The sequence below is a fragment of the Suncus etruscus genome, chromosome 15 (assembly GCF_024139225.1).
Source record: "Suncus etruscus isolate mSunEtr1 chromosome 15, mSunEtr1.pri.cur, whole genome shotgun sequence".
NCBI classification, from domain to species: Eukaryota; Metazoa; Chordata; class Mammalia; order Eulipotyphla; family Soricidae; genus Suncus; species Suncus etruscus.
The window spans coordinates 23,793,698-23,809,436 of NC_064862.1; the positions used below are offsets into that span (position 1 = coordinate 23,793,698).

At 43.9% G+C, this 15,739-nt stretch overlaps 1 protein-coding gene across 1 annotated transcript in view; it reads left to right on the forward strand.

Moving 5' to 3' along the window:
• TAOK3 (TAO kinase 3) overlaps nucleotides 1-3,858 on the forward strand; it is a 199,321-nt gene extending 195,463 nt beyond the window's left edge. Inside the window, 3 exon segments of the mRNA XM_049788899.1 lie at nucleotides 1,498-1,649; nucleotides 1,651-1,678; nucleotides 2,984-3,858. Coding sequence (XP_049644856.1) covers nucleotides 1,498-1,649; nucleotides 1,651-1,678; nucleotides 2,984-3,145 — 342 coding nt within the window. The 3' untranslated portion in view covers nucleotides 3,146-3,858.
• The last annotated feature ends 11,881 nt before the right edge of the window (nucleotides 3,859-15,739 follow it).

Here is a 15,739-nt window from a genome sequence, read left to right on the forward strand (position 1 = left end):
AGCTACTACTATTCATTGAACACAGGATATGCATCAAGAACTATGCCTAGGATTTTATGTGATTTCTTTAATCCTCATTAGTGCCAGACAGTAAAAATTATTATTGAGGGACCGGAGAGATAGCATGGAGGTAGGGCATTTGCCTTTCATGTAGAAAAACAGTGGTTCGAATCTCGGCATCCCATATGGTCCCCCGAGCCTGCCAGGAGCGATTTCTGAGTGTAGAGTCAGGAGTAACCCCTGAGCACTGCCAGGTGTGACCCAAAAACAAAACAAAAATTATTATCGAGGGGTTTTCTTAGGGGGGTTGGTCTTTGGGCCACTCCTGTGGGCACTCAGGGGTTATTCCTGGCTCTACACTCAGGAATCATTTCTGACATACTTGGGGAACCCTATGGGATGCTGGGGATTGACCCAATCCTCTGTTCCTCCGTGCTATCATTCCAGCCCCTATTATGGGTATATTCTTGAGATTGAGAGAGAGAGAGAGAGAGAGAGAGAGAGAGACAGAGACAGAGACAGAGAGAGAGAGAGAGAGAGAGAGAGAGAGAGAGAGAGAGAGAGAGAGAGAGAGAGAGAGAGAGAGAGAGAGAACTTTTGCCTCATATACAGCTGACCCAGGTTCGATCCTCGGCATCCCATTTGGTCCCCTGAGCCTGCCTGGAGTGATTTCTGAGTGCAGAGCCAGGAGAAACCCCTAAGTACTGCTGAGTGTGACACCCCCACCCCTCCAGAAAAAAAGAGGGAGAAACTTATAGAGATTAACTAAAGTCCCAAGGTCATGTATTAAATTAAAAGTGGGGCTAGTGGGGCCGGAGTGATAGCACAGCAGTAGGGCATTTGCCTTGCATGTGGTCAACCCAGTATGGACCCGAATTTGATCCCCAGCATCCCATATGGTCCTCAGAACCTGGCAGGAGCAACTTCTAAGTGCAGAGCCAGGAGAAAGCACTAAGCACTGCTAAGTGTGACACACACCCCAAATTTAAAGTGCCAGGGTGATATACCTAAATTAAAAGTGGGGCCGGAGCAATAGCACAGCAGTAAGGCATTTGCCTTGTACATGGTCAACCTGGGACGAACCTGAGTTCAATCCCCAGCATCCCATATGTTCCTCTGAGCCTGGTAGGATTGGTTTCTGAGTGCAGAGCCAGGAGGAACCTCTAAGCGACACTGGGTGTGATGTAAACAAACAAAAAACAAAACAAAAAGTGGGGCTACAGGTCAAGTTCAACAGAGTCTGCCTTGAAAGTGTTGTGTGTGGTCAAGAAACCTGGGTTTTCATCAGATTGTCTTTAAATAATAAAATAATAATAATAATAATAATAATAATAATAATAATCAGAACATGAGAAGACAGCACTCTGCTGGATTCCTCACTGAATGTGCCCAGGTCTCTGTTCTTCTGTCTTCCTCTGCACATGAGACCATCTCTCATAGTAACCTGTGTGCTGTGAACTCGGCGTGACTTACAGTGAATATCTTCTGTGCCCGCAGTTACGGCTAGACGAGGCTCAAGAAGCAGAATGCCAGGCGCTGAGGCTCCAGCTCCAGCAGGAAATGGAGCTGCTCAACGCCTACCAGAGCAAAATCAAGATGCAAACCGAGGCACAACACGAGCGTGAGCTCCAGAAGCTAGAGCAGAGGGTGTCTGCGCAGAGCACACCTTGAGCAGAAGGTACGAAAGGTCCTGGGTCTTCATGTGCCACCGGGGTGGGGGTGGGGCAGAAGGGACAGGACTGGGTGGCTGGCATGGGTTTGGCCCTGGCTACACACTGAGCCATCAGACTAGGCCCTGGCTCACAGTCTGTCCTTCGTTCTTGTTCTGCCGCCACCAAGAGGGAGAGAGGTACCACACCACGGGCAGGATGCTAGGCTCAAGATGGTTAAATCCCTGGCAGATAACTGATCCCAAAGCTTAAGCTTTGTCCCCTGCTCAGAAAGGGTCACAGGAGAATGGCACAAAACCTACATGTTATTGTGAGCCAATACCATGGCTGAACTAGCAGGAGAAGCCAAATACATTCTGGTCTTGGATTGGGTTTTCTTATTTTTTTTTTAATTTGATTGATTGATTGATTTTTGGGCCACACCACGCAGTGCTCAGGGGTTACTCCTGGCTCTGCACTCAGAAATTGTCCCTGGCAGGCTGGAGGACCATGTGGGTGCCAGGAATCAAACCGGGTTCCTCCTGGGTCGGCCACATGCCAGGCAAATGCCTTACTGCTATAGATGATTGATAGATAGATAGATAGATAGATGGATAGATAGATAGATAGATAGATAGATAGATAGATAGATAGATAGATAGATAGATAGATAGATATCGGTGCTATCTCTTCGGCCCCTAATCTGGGATTTTGATGCTTTCTACATTGGGAAAACTCACTGGCAGCACTTTTAAAATTTGAAAACAGAAAATAAAAGAAAATATTTAAATGAAGCCAGGCTGATACTGCTGTGCAGAGAATTGAAATATCTATTGCCCTCAGTATTGCTGCAGAATTTGAGGCAGCAAAGATTTCTGAAAGTTCCCCACCATTCGTTTGCTTAATTGGTTATTTTTGTGCTTTCTCCCCCCAGTTCCTGGAGACCAAGCAGGGAGGACTGATTTCCCAGCTCCTGTCCTAGAACCAAATTGCTAATGACTGGAAGTGGTGGCATATTGGGGCCCCTCTCAAAGCATCACAATCTCATTGTGCTTGAGTCACTTTTATCTTCTCCTGCTGAGATGGGGGTGCTGATTTTTTTTTTCAGGGCCCAGTGCCACACTGGCTAAAATGGTGGTACTCGTCCAAACATTTTTCTAAATATTTTTCTTCTTTGGGCCAACTTTGAAACCCAGTGGATCAACTACAAGGTTTTGATTGATCAAAGGCCTTGCCCAAATTAACTCTTTAGTTACTAGGCGCTGTTTGGTTTTGGGGTGAGGCTTTGGAGCATGGCTTTTCCCATTAAGAGCCAGTCACTGTGCTTCTTTCAGATTGAAGAGGAGCTGGCTGCCCTTCAGAAGGAACGCAGCGAGAGAATAAAGTTCCTGTTGGAAAGGCAAGAGCGAGAGATTGAGACTTTTGACATGGAAAGCCTCAGAATGGGATTTGGGAATTTGGTTACATTAGATTTTCCTAAGGAGGACTATAGATGAGATTAATTTTTTTTTGCCATTTACAAAAAAAAGAGAGAAAAAAAAACAAAAAAAAAAAGAAAAGAAAAAGAACAAAAAAAAGGAAAGAAAACATAAAACAATTCCGACCTTGCAAAACTACATTCCCCATTTTGACGGGCGTTGCTCTCTCACTCTCTCTCTTTCTCTCTCTCTCTTTCTCTCTCTCTCTCTTACTCTTACTGACATCGCGTCGGACTAGTGCCTGTTTATTCTTACTCCATCAGGGGCCCCTTCCTCCCCCATGTCAATTCCAGTGCTGGCCAAAGCTGGCTCTGTTTTCTATTCATAGTACACATCACAGTATTAACGTGATTCAAAAAAAATGTTTCAGTGAGAACCTTGGAGATCATTTTAACAGAACCAATAAAAAACCAATATGGAACAACAACAACAACAACAACAACAAAAGTGGATGTATATTGCTTTAAGCAATAACTCATTACCACTGATCTGTGAAAGTAGAGCAAAAAAATCAATAATAAATAAATAAATAAATGCCAAGGGGGAGAGAGACAATATCCGCAGCCTTACACCTTAACTAGCTGCTGCATTCTCTTATTTTATTTTTATTTTTTTGGTAATTTATTCATCAGGAATTAAAAAAAACAAAGTTTTATTAAAGATTGAAAAATTTGATACATTTTACAGAAAACTAATTGTGATGTACATATCCGTGGTGACATATTATTACTTTTTTGGGGACAGGGAGGGTGGGCGGGGTGAAAGAGATCTTGTGATTTTTAAGAAGCTGCTGGCAAGAGTGGATCTTGTCTCCAGCATATTCTGATTGTATCATAATCATTTTCTGCTGTTGCAGAAGATGTGAATACACTTAAAGGCGCTCACAAAATCCCAGTAGCACAAATTGGGCTTTGGCAAATCGTGTATTTTGTGTATAGAAGGAATTTAAGGAGAGGTATTACTTATTTTCATATTGTATTTTAACTGTTTCTCTGATCAAAATTTTTTTACTTCCTCCTCCTCCTCCTCTTCCTCCCTGCCTTCCTCCTTTTCCAATTCAGTATTTGGAGTTTCAACACTTGTCTCTCAGTCAGATCATCTCGATCTTTTGATCTTTTTTGGTTTTTTTTTTGTTTGTTTGTTTCTTTATTTCCCTTTCCTTCCCCGCCCCACCCTTATGTCCCATATCTTGATCATAAATATCACATTATTCACACTTTCAAACTGTGTATTTTCTTACAATAAAAAATGATGAAAAAAAAAAGGCTTTACTTCTTTTGCATGCACTTTAAAAAAAAAACCAACGACAACGACACTTTTCAGGTTTCAAGGAAGAGCATGATGACTGTCAGAGCTTTTAATTATATTTGTAAATAAAAGTGTTCATCACATCGCCTTGCTGTGTTATTGTAGCAGGAAGCTTCCCTTCCAGGTTCGCCAGCTCATCCATCATTCAGAGAGAGAGAATGAGAGAGAGAGGAGAGAGAGAAGAGAGGAGAGAGAGAGAGAGAGAGAGAGAGAGAGAGAGAGAGAGAGAGAGAGAGAGAGAGAGAGAGGCCCTTCCAAAACTCTTCTTCCTAGTCTTGCTCCAGGAAGAGTGAATCAAGATTGTAAGTCTGCCCAGTTTCCTCAGCAGATCTCAAGCTTGAAAGGCATCTTTCTACCCTCAATGATAGCAAAGGACATCTATGCATGGACACACACACACACATACATACATATCACACACACACCACACACAGACACACACAACTGGCCAGTCAACATGTGTAGCTGAAGAGAGTCATTACACATCATTAAAGAACAGCGTGTTGGGGCCGGGCGGTGGCGCTGGAGGTAAGGTGCCTGCCTTGCCTGCGCTAGCCTAGGATGGACCACGGTTCGATCCCCCGGCGTCCCATATGGTCCCCCAAGAAGCCAGGAGCAACTTCTGAGCGCATAGCCAGGAGTAACCCCTGAGCGTCACAGGGTGTGGCCCAAAAAAAAAAAAAAAAAAAGAACAGCGTGTTAAGGGAAGACATTTTAACTAAATATTAACTCAATTGTTTGTTTGTTTGTTTTTTGGGCCACACCCGGTAACGCTCAGGGGTTACTCCTGGCTATGTGCTCAGAAGTTGCTCCTGGCTTGGGGGACCATATGGGACACCGGGGGATCGAACCGCGGTCCATCCAAGGCTAGTGTAGGCAAGGCAGGCACCTTACCTTTAGCGCCACCGCCCGGCCCCTCAATTGTTAATATTAACTAGATATTTGATGAAATTAAATAACTAAGTTTTAACTAAATATTCTGAACAATCTCCTAATAAAGTAGGTACTTCCCATATTCTGCCTTTGCTAGAATTTTAGGTATAGGATAGGTGAATATATAATCACATATATGAATATATATATAATAATTACCGGCATTTTCCAGCATATATTTCCGGCATATAAGATAACTTTTCAACCCATGAAAAACTTTAAAAGTCGGGGTCGTCTTATATGCCAATATATACAGCATGATGAAACTTACTCCAGCTTCAGGGACGAGTGATCCAGCCCCCTCTTCCCACTGCATTCCTCTGTTCAGTTTTTTTTTTTGGGGGGGGTGGGGCCACACCCGGCGATGCTCAGGGGTTACTCCTGGCTGTCTGCTCAGAAATAGCTCCTGGCAGGCACGGGGGACCATATGGGACACCGGGATTCGAACCAACCACCTTTGGTCCTGATAGGCTGCTTGCAAGGCAAACACTTCTGTGCTATCTCTCCGGGCCCCTCTGTTCAGCTTTTATGAGACACAGAGGAGACGTTCTGTTTCCCTGCAGCTGTCCTATTAATCACTGCACCCCAGCCAGCTGCTCTTGGGGGGAACCCCCTCTCCCTGCTCTCAATGTAGATCACAATTGAAAAAAATCAGTCACTCACAACAAATGACAAGTGTAAAATGATTATTGGCGCTCCAAAGTCTAGCTTTATTGAACATCTACTGTTAACCTTTAAGGGTTCTACTGTTTCGGGGCCAGGCGGTGGCGCTAGAGATAAGGTGCCTGCTTTGCCTGCGCTAGCCTTGGATGGACCGTGGTTCGATCCCCAGGTGTCCCATATGGTCCCCCAAGCCAGGAGCAACAGCTTTTGAGCGCATAGCCAGGAGTAACGCCTGAGCGTTACCGGGTGTGGCCCAAACCCCCCCCCCAAAAAAAAAAGGTTCTACTGTTTTTCTCTTACGTTTTTTAATTTCCATTTGATGTGCGTTAAAAGAGAAGTAGTCTCATACGGTGAATATAGTCCAAACCCTATATTTTAACAGGAAAAGTAAGGGGTTGTCTTATATGCCCAGTCATCTTCTACACCAGAAAATATGGTAGTTAGCAACTTTGAAAGTTTCAAAACATATCCAGAATCTCTTTACCTGCACTTTCAAAGAATATATCCATTAAGTTAAATTAATGACTTGTTCTGAATCAACCTCTGATTAATTATTGATCCCATTAGTAACTCTGCAACCCCTTTCCTAAAAATAACCTTTTATGTTTTTCCTTAGTGCCTCTAGATTTTATTCCAGCACACATTGTTATATCGTGAATAGGGCAGAGTGTTTCTCTTATTATAATTAAAATCTTGTTTTCCTATCTTAAAAACTTCTAAACTCATTCTGCATCTTTGTGTGAAAGTATTCTAAAATAGAAATATGAAGGCTGTTTATCACTTCATTGAACACTCCAGGTACTTCTCAAACTAGAGATTCTATTTTCTATTTCTCCAGTCTGCAACTTCATTCAAATGGCTTATTTTCTTTGATTTACTGAAATAAGACATTTTGACGAGTACAGTCTCTTGCTTAAAACTTTCTAGTCGTTCTTGATTTTGCTTTATTCAGTATGTTTACAACTTATTTTATTGTGGTTCTGAGGCCATACCCGGTAACACTCAGAGGTTGTTCCTGGCTATGTGCTCATAAATTGCTCCTGGCTTGGGGGACCAAATGGAATGTCAGTGACCGAACCTAGATCTGTCCTAGGTCAGCTGCGTGCAAGGCAAATGCCCTACCACTGTGTTATCGCTCCGGCCCTTACATACTTTATTTTTTATGAGACATAAATCTGTTTTACAACTCACCTCTGCCACTTCTCTAAACTTAGCCCCAATTAACTTCACTCGCAACACTCAACCATAAATTACATTCCTCCTACAAATTTCTCATTATTCCATATCTACTGAGGGTCTTATTCTTTTTTATATCTGAATAACAACCCTAAGTGAAGATAACAATAGTTGCTAGGAACTTTCCCTAGAATATTAGACTGAGGCATGATCTACCACCTATGTATTGCCGGTTTCAATTGGATTGACAAGAAAAAGCCTTGTAATTTGACTTCATCGAGATACACAACTACCCTCAGAGGAGGAGATAGTTCAAAATGATGGAGTGCATGCATGGAATTCGATATCCAGGACCGCATGTCTTCTGAACACCAGAGGATGTGGGCTTGGTGGTCCCAAACAATGGCACTTGCTAAGGTAGAAGTGAAAAACTTCAAGCAGATGACCAAGGCCCTGGACCCAGGCACCATCTGGGATATCCCTGTGACTGGATTAGAGAGGCAGGTAAAACTACTCCAGAGCCTAGTTTTGAAGTCCACCCTCATCACCAATGGTTCCACCCCTACCAATCTCTTCAGGACAGCCGTTGGCCTGCTGGGGCAGGGACGTGATAGCCAGCCCCCAGCCCAAAGGTGAACAATGAGCCATTCACAAGGCGGCCTATGACCCTTCTTTTTTTTTTTTTTTTTTAATTTCTTGGTTTTTGGGTCAGAACCAGCAGCGCTCAGGGATTACTCCTGACTCTAGCTCAGAAAATGCTCCTGGCAGGCTCAGGGGACCATATGGGATGCCGGGATTCGAACCACCGTCCTTCTGCATGTAAGGCAAACGCCCCACCTCCATGCTATCTCTTTGGCCCCATCATGACTTTTCTTAAGCAGCCAAAACTGTTTAAGCCTAAAATAAAAAATGTTTAAGCCTAAGCATTTTATCTGTGGACCAATACTGTTGGAAAAATCACTATTGAGGATATGGGTACTTTTATCATGATGTTCTTAGCATATATTTTTATATGTAATAGACAAAAAATGGTTCTTTGAGGTGTGATCTGCCACAAACTGATCAACTGAGAGGCTATCTTACTGTGATGCTTTTTCATTAAGAGGGAGATACCGGGGCCCGGAGAGATAGCACAGTGGCATTTGCCTTGCAAGCAGCCGATCCAGGACCAAAGGTGGTTGGTTCAAATCCCGGTGTCCCATATGGTCCCCCGTGCCTGCCAGGAGCTATTTCTGAGCAGACAGCCGGGAGTAACCCCTGAGCACCACCGAGTGTGGCCCAAAACCAAATATATAAACAAAGAAATAAATAATAAAAATAAAAGGGGCAGATACCAATGAGAAGTCTGAACCACATTTGGATTTTAATTCTAACCTCTCCTTAATGTTAAAATTTTCTCTATCTGAAAAGATAGGTTCAAGCCATTCAGTGTTGTATATGGTGCTGGGATGCTACGTATTTACTAGGGAGCATTATTCTATTAGGAATTATATTGATGACACTGAAGAGAAGCAGGATGAAGATGGTGAAGAAAAGTGCCTGTGCATGCAAAATACAGAAAGACAGAAATACAAAATGCTTCAGTGGAAGAGTATGACAATTAGCCAAAAGCTATAAAATTATTATCAAATGCTTTAGGTAACTATTTTCTTTCAGGGAAACTTTTGATAGAAAGAGGCTTCTTTTATTCATCTATTTAAATTTAGAGTCACTGTAGTTCCTTAAAGTCCTATAATCATGTTTGGGGGAAGATCTACAGAATACCAGTTTCATTTATTTCTGAGAATAACATCTCCTTTCTCTATTTCCTTTGTCTCTCTTGTCATGCTTACCAATTTTATTTTTTGTGGGTTTTTTTTGGGGGGGAGGGTCATACCTGGCAGCGCTCAGGGGTTACTCCTGGCTCTACACTCAGAATTCACTCCTGGCAGGCGCGGGGGGACCATATAGGATGCTGGGATTCGAATCAGCGTCCTTCTGCATGCAAGGCAAATGCCGTACCTGCACGCTATCTCTCTGGCCCCATGTTTGCCAATGTAATTGACCTTTCAACCTTATTTTGTTTCACTGGCTTTTCTCATTGTTTCTAAATTTCCTATTTCATTTTTCTGCTTAACTAGGATGTGTGTGTGTGTCTGTGTGTCTGTGTCTGTATCTGTGTGTCTGTGTCTGTGTCTGTGTGTCTGTGGTATGTGTCTAAAGAGTCTAGAGGTAAAATTAGGATATTGCTTTGAGCCTCTTACTTGCTTAAAATCAAGATAAATGTAATGTTTCTTTGAAATACTTTGATCATAACTTGAAAATTGATGGAAACGAAATGGTATTAATATTGAAGTATTCAGAAAACTTTGTGACATACTTCTTTTCTCATTGTGCAGATTAATTTTAATGTTATGAACTGAACTAAGAACAATATTAAAAGGCAGAAGAAAAATTGCAATATGAAATATACAAGTGGATTACTTTTCCTAAAAATATGTCCTAATGTATGTGTATTTCGTCAGAATATCATATTTCATCTTCATTAGTATATAGATAAGCACATAAAAATACAACGTTTTAGTTGTCTTGACCCGACGCTGGTGTTATTCAAGAAAGACATCTGCGTCCAAATTCTGGGGTTTGGGGTTTTATTATTATTTTAGGGGCTAAGCCCAGGGGCAAGCTCTTAAGAGCTTTTAGTCTTTCATTCCCAAGTAAACTTGGTTAGGGTCTTTGAAGTGGACTCTTTTTTTTGTTTTTGTGCTTTTTCTGCTGCTTTTAGTGCTGCAGCAGCAGCACAGAAAGCACAGCAGCCTTTGCCGGGGCTTTGAGGCCAGCTGGGAGTTACCCCTTAGGATGCCCTTAGGTGGAGGAGCAGGCAGGATGGGGTACCCACAGGGCTGGGTGGTCTCTCGCCTGCCAAGACAAAGCACAAGGATGTGTCCCAGCCTCGGGCCTGTGAGGTCACGGTACCCCAAAAGCCACATGACCCACAGTGCCCCCAACTGCCCCAGGACCGCCACACCCCGTTTCCATGGCTCCCCCCTCCTGCCCTGTGCAGGCCAGGCCTTGCCAGGCCCTGAATCCTTCAGGGAGAATAGTCACCTGCTGGGGAGGTCGCAGCTCTTAGAGGAGGGCTCCTCTTCGGTGTCAATGGCCCCCTCTGCAGGGAGAAGGGTGCAATCAGGGGGCAGCAGCAGAGCTTCTCTTTGGGGCCCAGGGGTGACCCCAGCCAGCTCTGAGCCCCCAGGATCTGCCCAGCCACCACAATCACCCACAGCGGCGCCTGCTTCTGGCAACGGTCTGTCCAACCATCTTCAGGGTCCCTAAGCCCACCCAGGGAGCCCCAAGGACACAGTTCTCTCAGGGGACCCATCATCCTCTCTCAGGGAATGTGGCCAAGTCGAGGCCCAGTTCCTGCCCCTCCACGCCCCACTGGAGGGCAGCAGCCACTGCCCAGCCCATCCTTCATGCCCAGGGATGGGTCAACCTGACGCCCCAAAGTTCCCCAGGATCTGCCTTTCCTCCCACTGACCGCTCCTTTTCGGGCCGGGTTCTCTGGGAGACAGTGTCTACACTGCCATCCTCAGAGTTCCTGGCCTGGGACTATTGGCAGGAGAGGAGGGTGCCCCTTGGAGGGCTCGGAAAGCGGCTCTTACCCGTGCGAGTGCGGCCTGTCTCCTTCAGGAAGGCCCTGACGACCTGAGAAGAAAAGGGGGAGAGGTGGGGCCTCGGGGCTTCTCAGAGAAGCCTCACCAGAGCAGCCAGGACCACTTCAAGCGTCTCAGAGTCAGGTCTCTGCTTTGACTACTCACAAAGATACGAAAACCTCTCCTCAGAGTGAGGCCCAGACTGTTGGTGCCGGCAGAGCTCTGACAAAGAAGCTCTAGAACAAGGTCCTGATCCGTGTCCTTCCTCGGGGAGCACCCTGGTCCCCTCTGCTGAGAGCTTCTCAGAAACCCATTCCCACTGTCCTAGAAGCTCAACAAATTTGAGCCCCCACATGCGCCTGTGGCTTGTGTTGTGCAGAGCTGAGCCCCAAAGAAACAGCCAGTTCTCTAGCAGCATTGCCTGTGGGGGCTTTCTCTCAGACCCTGCCACAACACCCAAATCGTCTCTGCACTTGGGTGAAATTGGCTCTCCCTTCACCCCTCATCCCTGCCCCTTGAGTCTTTGAGAGAAGTCAGAGTCTACCCTACTTCCAGAGTCCCAATCTTGGTGTTTCTTTGGTGTTTCCATCTTAGATCCTGGCCCGCTTCTAAACCCCAGCGACTGTCCCCATGTCCTTACCTTATAAAAGAAAGTCATAAAGAAAATGAACAAAACAATACACACAATTTGGAACATCATCTTCCAAAGCTCCAATCCAAAATTTTGCCTATGGCAAATGAGCCTAGAACCTGCAGGGCCCGCTTATATAGGGTCCATGACATCATGGGCGCTGAAGTCACAATGACAGATAGGAGACACCATAGTCATGGAAACCACGGGCCCTACCACTCTACTACTATTCCTACTACAGTAGTAATATTATTACTATTAATAATACAGTAATTATTATATAATAATCATTATTATTAGGGGCCATCCTATTTCCTGCCTTTTCTTCTAGCTCCCAGCTCCAAGCCTTATTCTTTCAGGAAGCCAGAGCTCTCCTGAACCCTCTGGACTCTGTGTGGCACAGGCCTTAGAATCTTTAACTATTGGTTTTCCTCTACCTGCTATACATTTAATGAAATACCAATGCACTTCATTCATCATTGAAAATTTCATAATAAACTGAGCCTAAAATGTTGTCATTTAAACAAGATGGAGAAGGAGGAAAAGGAATGTCATCAGAAGAGATAGGACAAGGCTCCCAAATGTATTTTTCCTACTACTCCATTTGTAGAAGAAAAGAATTTCACTCAGTGACACCCTCAAATTCCTTCTTCATTAAGAGCACACCCTCACTGTACTGATAACTAGTTGCTACTCATGATTTTTTCCGAAGCTACATAGGCAACAGAAGTATTGTCCACTCTGGGGAACTTTGATAGAGGAAGAGAGAGAAAGATGCTTGTATAAGTTAAGAAATAAGTCAGACTTTGAGAGCAGATCACCGGACGTTGAGTGAAAGTCATGGTGGAGACCCTTTTGTGTCCTAGTGGTAACCTCATTATTTTGAATTCCTAACCTTCAGGATTTCAAAAAGTGAATTTCTTTGGTCGACTCCACAGACTCTGTTCTCTGAAGATGTATGAACAAACCATGAGAAGTTATGGGTATCCTTGCCCCACGGCTGAAAGCTAAATGATTTTCAGAGGAAAGAGCAATCCAAGTCCCCACCCTGTTGAAGCCACACCTGTGCAGCAGTTGTCTGATTCCCCAACTGCTCTCCTTCATCATTCTTCTATGGCTCTCCTCTGAAGAGACACCGATCTGACAAAACTCTAGGTAGGACAGTCTAAGCGCTGACAGTACCAGGCTTTTTTTTTTTTTTTTTTTTTTTTTGCCTTCTCATACTTTAGGAAGACCTAACAGCTTAAAACATGCACCTCCAAAACAATATGGTCAGTTTAGAGGCCATGTAACAACTCCAATATTTTAATACTGGCATCCCCATAGGAACACACCACTTGAAACTCCAATGTGCATCTGAATCCACCTCATATTCAGAAGCAAAAGAAATCGCAGAATATTCAACTAGCAATAAGGGCTTACTAAACCTTCTGACAATGTCTTATTTTTATTTTATTTTTTTGATTTGGGATCACACCCAGCAGCACTCAAGGGTTACTCCTGGCTTTACGCTCAGAAATCACTTATGGCAGGTTCGGAGGACTATATGGGATGCTGGGATTCGAACCACCATCCTTCTGTATACCAGGCAAACGCTCTACCTCTATGCTATCTCTCCAACCTCTGATAATGACTTATTAACCTCACTGTAAGATGCGATTATTTTCACAAAATCTTTGATGCTATAGTCTTTATAATTTCTTCTTTTTGTTGATGTTTTTTTCTGATTGTTCATTTATTTGAGGGGGTACACCAAATGGTGCTCAGGGGTTACTTCTAGCTATAAATCTCAGAAATCACTCCTGGCAGGCTCAGGGAACCATATGGGATGGAGGGGATCAGACCCCCAGGTCTTTCCAGGTTATCCATGTGCAAGGCAAATGGTCCACTGCTGTGCTATTGCTCAGGTACCTCTTTTTATTGTTTTATAATAATTTTGCTCCTACTTATGTGTGAACATGTGATGTATAATCCACTAGCTTATCCATGGCATTTAAATAAAGTAACTCATATTATTTTTATTTCGGGGCCAGAGAGATAGCATGGAGGTAAGGCTTTTGCCTTTCATGCAGAAGGTCACTGGTTCGAATCCCGGCATCCCATATGGTCCCCCGAGCCTGCCAGGAGCAATTTCTGAGCATGGAGCCAGGAGTAACCCCTGAGCACTGCCGGGTGTGACCCATAAACCAAAAAATAAATAAATAAATAAACTTCATTGCTCAATCTGTCTAATTTTTGTGGCACTATGTTATGAAAAACATGGCAATCTAATACATCTTATATGCTATATTACTTAGAGACAACAAATATTAAAATAACATAAATATGAATATATTGAAGGTCTCCTTTTTAATGTCACAGGAAATCAATGAAAAACAAATAATCCATTGGAAGGACTCATTTAAAAAGTAGAAGTGCATTTGTATATATTATGTATGTCTATATTGCACATATATAACATACCATATTTTGGGGCATATAAGACAACTTTTGAACCCATGAAAATCTTCTTAAAAGTCAGGGGTCTTCTTATACACTATGCAGAATGCTGAAACTTCCTCCAGCTTCATGGTTGAGTGATCCACCCCCTCTTACCTCCGCATCCCATCCAGCTGCCAGGCATCATCACTCTGTTCTCTGCTTGTTCCGATTCATCTTCCAGTGCACATAGAGGAGCTGAATTACTGAATGTCACATCCCATCCAGCCACCAGGTGTCCTCGCTGGGATGTGGCTTTCGGGTGCTCCATCTTCAGTTCAGCTTTTATGGGACACAGAGGAGGCGCTTTGTCTCCCTCCAGCTGTCCTATTAATCACTGCGCCCCAGCCAGCTGCTCTTGGAGGAGCCCCCTCTCCCTGCTCTCAATGTAGATCACAATTAAAAATCAGAGTCACCCTCTAGAAATGACAAATGTAAAATGATCATTGGCACTCCAAAGTCTAGCTTTATTAAACTTTTACTGTTAACCTTTGAGGGTTCTACTCTTCTTCTCTTATATACTAAATAAATACAGTATATATATATTCTGGGAAAGTGGTTCTTAGGTCTGTTCAGTCTCAGTAAGGACAGAAGATATGGTTCACATTGTTTTGGATATTTAAAGCCTCTTGAGTTCAATCCCCAGTGCCACAGAGAAATTATCTCATTAAGATGTTGAAAATTGGGCCTGGAGAGATAGCACAGAGGTGTTTGCCTTGCAAGCAGCCGATCCAGGACCTAAGGTGGTTGGTTCAAATCCTGGTGTCCCATATGGTCTCCCGTGCCTGCCAGGAGCTATTTCTGAGCAGACAGCCAGGAGTAACCCCTGAACACCTCCGGGTGTGGCCCAAAAACAAAAACAAAAACAAAAGATGTTGAAAATTGGGGGCCGGAGAAATAGCACAGCAGGAGGCATTTCCTTAGATGCAGAAGGACAGTGGTTCAAATCCTGGCATCCCATATGGTCCTCTAAGCCTGCCAGGAGCAATTTCTGAACAATGAACCAGGAGTAACTCCTGAGCGCTGCCGGGTGTGACCCAACAAACAAACAAACAAACAAAAAGATGTTGAAAATTTAGGTGTTGGGGACCTGAGAGATAGCAAACCTGTAGAATGGACCCGAGTTTGATCCCCGGCATCCCCGATGGTCCCCCAAGCCTACCAGGTGCGATTTCTAAGCACAGAGCCAGAAGGAACCCCTGAGCACCACCGTTGTGTCCCCCCCCCCAAAAAAATAAAGAAAATTTAAATGTTCAAAATAGATTTTTAAGATTTTGTCTCAGATCATTCTTGTAGCTTACAAGGTATTTGGTTATCACAGACAAGTAGGCCAGTCATGTTTACTGTAATATGCCAGAGCAGGGAGGTACACTGAGGGTGCCAGAGTGAGGGCACAGAGGGGAGGGGTTTGCCTTGCACAAGGCTTACCCAGGTTCAATCCCTGGTATCCCACAGATCCCCTGAGCCTGCCAGGAGTAATTTCTGAGCACAAAGAAGAAATGACCAGTGAGTGTGGTTCCAAAATATACAAAAAGTAAGTATATTGAAAACAAACAAACTAGTGTTCAGCTTGGGTTGAACCCAACTGGAAAAGCTTTTCATAATTGTCATTCCACTTCCGAAGCAGCATAGTGCTGCGGACGTGTTTGTGTCCCTAAGCAAAACCTTAGTGGGTCAGATAAATCCTCACTGGGAATAAGCAGGTACACAAGACAGATGAATATAAAATATGAAATAATGATACCACACACAGTATATGTGGGGTCAACACATCTCTGGCAGGAGTGTGAC